We start from the raw sequence: 5,541 nt of genomic DNA, 5'->3' as shown, positions 1-5,541 counted from the left end.
CTGCCTCTGCCCTGATCATCAAAGCCCTCAAGGAGCCACCAAGAGACAGAAAGAAGCAGAAAAACATTAAACACAGCAGAAATATCACTTTTGATGAGATTGTCAACACTGCCCGACAGATGCAGCACTGGTCTTTAGCCAGAGAACTTCCCAGAACCATTAATGAGATCCTGGGGACCACCCAGTCGGTGGACAGCAGGTACCCTCATGACATCATAGATGACATCAACAACGGCATTGTCGAGTGTCCAGCAAGCTAAGAAGCATAAGAAAATGTATCAATAAAGAGATGATCTGACCAAAAAAATAATATTTATACACAATGGAGTACTACTCTGCCATAACGAGAAATAAATGACTTATCTGTAGGAAAATGGATGACCTTGATATGTATGTCAGACACAAGCATAAATACCACACGGTTTCTCTCATATGAGAAACCCAAATTATAAATAAAGAGAAAAATGAAAGATAGGTAATAAGAAGTAGGGAGGTCGATCTTTCTCAAACGGGAAGAAAATCGAGATGGAAGAGTAAGGAACAAAGAAAAAGCGATGAGAAAAAGAATCAAGATGTACCAACTCCCCACTGTTATGGGTTCTCAAACAGAGGCCAAACCAGAGTCCAAATTGAGAATTTAAACTGAGCCTTTAATACCAAGCTGGGGGCCTTCCTGACTTCTACTCACGCAGGAAAGAAGACAGAGAAGCAAGCCCTGTGACAGAAAACAGGGTTCTTAAACAGAAACTACTCTCTACTTAGCACGTATACATATTTTAAAATTAATCATTTATAACCTACCAACCCATAGAGGCACAATTCACAGGTTAACCTGACAATAGAGTGAGCACAATATCCAGATAAATCATTAGCTACATTCCTACAAGGACGGACAGGCAGTCAGGTCTAAACTTAATTGTCACCTAGTATATAGAGGCTGATTGTCTTAGGCACATACACATTAACATGAATCACTCTGACTTAGGTTACTACAATTTAACACATCCTGAGGTTATTAGCCTTTAAGCTACACAAATACTATGTCCTGTTTGCTAACGGCAGTTATAAAAAGAACTCATCAGTCTTAGGAGGAATTCCCCAGACATGAGGGCTTAAGGCTGTAATTTTTAAGCTAATGAGTAGTCTTGTGCACCCTGTTACTAATTTGCAGAAAATGACCTCAATGAGTTCAAAATCCAAGTAACCCATTACGCCCACAGGAATATAAACATTATGTACGGCAAACACATACTAATTTTAAAAGAGAAAACATAACCAAACTGGTCTTAACATCCATTATAAACTACAGCAGGCTGTCTAATCTTGAACACTAATGTAACATTTAACACATTGTCTTTTTCCTAAATGTACGCTTGAATTAACAACCTCATATAATTCACTGAGAAAATAAAGTTTTCGGCTCTGAGATAATAAGTTGCGAGGGCAGGACCTAGAATTAAACTAAAACCAAGTCCTAAAATGGAACAAATCTCAGAAAGCCAATTGCGCTCCACTGCGAAGTTCCGCCTCTCTCCGAACCCCGCCCACTTCCGGCTGCACCGCCCACCTTCTCACGCTCAGCCCCGCCCCCGAGAGGTCCCGCCCCCACAGCTGACCCCGACTCCCATTGGGCAAATCCTGACGCTGTACACACACCGACACACGCACGTTGGCCCTGGCGTCTTCGCGCCTGCGCAGCGGCGCCGTCCGGCGGCTGGAAGCTGGGGTTCTAGGGGGAGGGGGTGGAGGTCAGGCCGAATCTTGCTCCGTAATAAGAAGCGACCCGTCCCGCGGTCCTGGCTCCGAGGGTCTGGTCGGGTGGGGCCTTGGCGCCGGAGCTGCTGTGGCTCCCGCCGCGGCGGTGCGATGGAGGCCGTGCCGGAGCCCAGCGCTTGCGCCGGGGGAGGCCGAGGCAGCCGGCGGTGCTAGCAGATGAAGCGGCGGTGGCGGCCCGGGCTCTCCATGAGCAAGCGGCGGCGGCGACGGGTGCGGCGGCACCGGCGGTTCTCGGTCCCCGGGGAGGTACGGGGAGTCGGCTTCCTGGGGGACTGAGGCCGGCCTGTGCGGGGGCGCCCGAGATCGGGCCGAGCCTCGCGGGGGCGGGCGCGGGGCTGCAGGACGGTGTCCCCGCGCGCCCTCCGAGGCCTGCGCGCCCGCGGCGCAGAGCAGCCTTGGGGGCTGGGGGCGGGCGAGGCTCTGGCCTTCGGTGCCTGGGCCACCCCGGACAGTGATAATCGGGAAAGGTGTCCTTTTATCGAGGAAACAGCCGGGGCATCGCCCAGATCTCCCCCAGGTGGAGGCCCTGTTGCTGCAGGGAAGTCCGGCCGCCGGCTGGTTCCCGGCGCCTCCTGCACCGCGCCCGGCAGCAGCCGGCCCCACGATGTGGAGGCGAAGACTTAAGCCAGTTTTAGGAAGAACCGCGTCCGGATGGAGCTCGCTCTCGGTTTGCCGCCTCCTCCAATTTTTATAGGAAATATCACTGAGTTAATGCTGAAAGTACATTAGGTGTCATCTAGTTCTTCCAGCCCTCCTCTGAAGTTAGCTTTGTGCCATATTGTCTTGGATTATATCTGTGGCTTTGCGTTTACCTTCATTTGGTCATGTCTAAGAGATAATTTGAAGAAAAATGCTAGAAAGTTACTTACTCTTCCCTTCCAGTCCATATTTAGGAATCGGAATTGAAGCCCTTTTAGCAGTCTTGAACCTTACTGCAAGGTTCTTTAAAAGCTTACAGCAGAACTCAACCCATGAAGAAAGGTCTTTTTACTTCTGAAATATTTAAACGGCTTATGACTTTAAAATTTAAATGACACGGGTCGGTTTCTGTTGAGTGAGCTTGTTTTCCTAGGCTTCGGGTTTGCCACACCCTGTAAGTGGTTGACTGAAGCCAGCGTGTTAGCTGGTGATACGTAAATGGCTCCAGTTCAGACTAAATATAGTGTCGAATATTTGGGGCCTTGCTTCGAGGAGAAACACTGCACATGTGAGTTTAATATTGTGGAAGCAAAATCCATCTACTGTTTGTTGCAGAAGTTTTCAACTTAGTTTTTATGCAAAACTCATGGGCTTATGTGGCTCTAGAGAAGATGGTCAAAACAAGAGGCTTCAGTCCCTTTCTCCAGTGCTTCCCTTTTTCCCCAAAAATACATTTTTTGTAAAAGTGACATTGGAAAAATAATAGATTTTTGGTTTATACGTTTAACTCAAATCAAGTGAAGCTCAGTAAACCTGGACTTTTCAATACAGTTTTTCAGGGAGTTTTAATTTTGTTTCATATAACACACATGACATGACTTGTTTTGTTTTTAATACTCCCGTGGCTTTTAAAATAATGTTTTAGCTCTCCTCAAGGGTAAGGGAAGGCAAGGCTGGGGATATAGCTTAGCGGTGTAAGTGCTTCACTGGCAAGCACAAGGTCTTGAGTTCAATCCCTGGTACCAAAAAAAAGAGGTTAAGAGGACAATATTTCCATTTACTCAAAAATCATGGGGAAGGAAAAATCAGGGTACTTATTAAGTCCCAAATCAGATTTTCATAGCATGTCATCTATAAGTAAAAATACAGGATGTCTAACCCAATTCTAAGTTGCAAAATCCTAAAGTGAAAAGAAATAACTGGCAATGTCACTATTTAGCAACAGGCTCATGATTACTCCACAAGTGTTGGAAAATAATAGGTTTTTGGTTTATTCAGAGTTAGATGCCAGAACTGGTCTGCATCTGTAGCAATAGGTGCTATTACTACATGCACTATAACTATACAAATATACTGTTTGTGTACTGTATGTATGTGGTATAATTAACATGAAGGCCACTACTGTATTTCTTTTTTTGTTTGTTTGTTTGTTTGTTTGTTGTTTGATACAAGGTCTCACTACCCAGCTCAGCCTCCTAGTGATCCTTCTGTCTCAGCCTCCCCAGTGCTGGGATTATAGGCATACACCACCAAGCCTGGTTTCAGTGGCTGGCAGGATGTACCCAGCTTGGCCTGTGGTCCCTGGGATCAAACCCATATCCTTGCGCTTGCCAAGCAGACACTTAAATCACTGAGCTACCTCCCCAGCCAAGTCCACTATAAATAGCTACTATTCTCCACCCCAAATTAAGTATCCCTTTATATCAGTTTCTTAAGTGGAGCCACCTATAGTAACAAAATGAAGCACAGCTAGTATTTTGGAGGGAGGGAGAAAAAAACAGGAATACATAAAAACAAACTTATTTTGTATCCTTGAAATCTTTTCTTAGGATTTATTATTTACAGGTAAATATCTGTTCTGTAGTTAATCTATAGACCTATCAAATGAGGATTCTGTATCTCAAAAGAAGTTTTGTCCAAAAAAAAAACTGCTTTTTTTATTACATTGAGAGCTTACAACCTGTTTAGGTTGATTTTGTTTTTTTAGACGTACCCTCATGCATTTACATGTTGTATTTTAAACTTTTAAAATGCAGGATGAAGACACTGTTTGAAGAGATCAAAGCATCAATTAAAAATAATTATAACCAAGATCGATCATTTTGGAGGCCTGTTCTTCCGTGGGGAGGAGTTTTTACTATCAAAGCTGGCCGCAAAGCAGTGTCCTGTACCCCGCTCTATGTTGAAATAAGACTGAAAAATACCTGCACCATAGATGGATTTCTGATGTTGTTGTATGTCATTCTTAATGAAAATGAGAATTTCCCCAGGGAGCTCTCTCTTCATTTTGGTAGAGAGTTTGTAGACTGTTTTCTTTATTTAATGGACACATATAGTTTTACAACCGTGAAGCTACTTTGGATTTGGGACAAGATGGAAAAGCAGCAATACAAATCTGAAGTTTATAAAGCTTCATTAGTAATTGATCTGTTTGGGAATGAGCATGATAATTTTACAAAAAATCTTGAAAATCTCATGTCTACCATCCAAGAAAGTTACTGTTCCAACTGGCGGTGCCCGACAAGAGTACAGGAAGATCAGCAGCGCACGATCAATATAAAGTAAGTTGCCCTAAAGTCTGTCTCCTAGTGTGAATTTCTTTTCAGTGAACATTGCTTTCAGCCAAAAATATGTATATACAAACCAAGTGATAACCTTTCACTAGTAAAATACTGGAATTACTCCATGTGCAATGTTTTCTTCTGTGTTTGCTAATATGACTGCTGTAATTTTTTGCTCTATGAGTTTAACCTCTGAAAAAACACTTCAGGGCTTTGGAGTATTTTGCCCTCTGAATGAGTCTCTTTTGGGAAGGCCAGGTCATAACTGTAGCCAGAAACCCAAGTCTGGTACTCCCTACCTGGAACGCGAGGATGCCAGGAGCTTTTACACTGCTGGGAAAGCGCTGGAAGCCAGCGGTGGTTTGGGCTTCCCAGAGAAGGCAGTCCTCCAAGCTGGCAAATGACAGCGACAGAGGCCAAACTGGCAAGGCCTGTGGAGTGTCGGGCACTGTTTTTTTTTTTTTTTTTTTTTTTTATAATTTAGAACTACCTTTTTAAATATTTATTTATTTTTATTTATTACATTTATTTATTGTGTGTGTGTGTGGCCAGCTCAGCCCACCAG

The 5,541-nt window shown here is 44.1% G+C and overlaps 1 protein-coding gene and 1 pseudogene across 3 annotated transcripts in view; one reads left to right on the top strand and one right to left on the bottom strand.

The window, feature by feature from the left end:
• Window positions 1–4,012, bottom strand: part of LOC101581565 — a 32,923-nt pseudogene extending 28,911 nt beyond the window's left edge.
• Window positions 1,668–5,541, top strand: part of CUNH14orf28 (chromosome unknown C14orf28 homolog) — a 9,573-nt gene continuing 5,699 nt past the window's right edge. For 2 of the 3 annotated variants that reach the window (XM_004638781.2, XM_023723766.1), the window contains exons 1-2: window positions 1,668–2,022; window positions 4,452–4,976. In XM_004638781.2, coding sequence (XP_004638838.1) covers window positions 4,453–4,976 — 524 coding nt within the window. In that variant the 5' untranslated portion in view covers window positions 1,668–2,022; window position 4,452. The remainder of the gene's footprint in view (window positions 2,023–4,451; window positions 4,977–5,541) is intronic. The other variant, XM_023723765.1, reaches the window with a different exon arrangement.

This window comes from Octodon degus, unplaced genomic scaffold (assembly GCF_000260255.1).
Source record: "Octodon degus isolate 3935 unplaced genomic scaffold, OctDeg1.0 scaffold00102, whole genome shotgun sequence".
Lineage (NCBI taxonomy): Eukaryota > Metazoa > Chordata > Mammalia > Rodentia > Octodontidae > Octodon > Octodon degus.
This window is presented reverse-complemented; position numbering and strand designations above follow the sequence as displayed.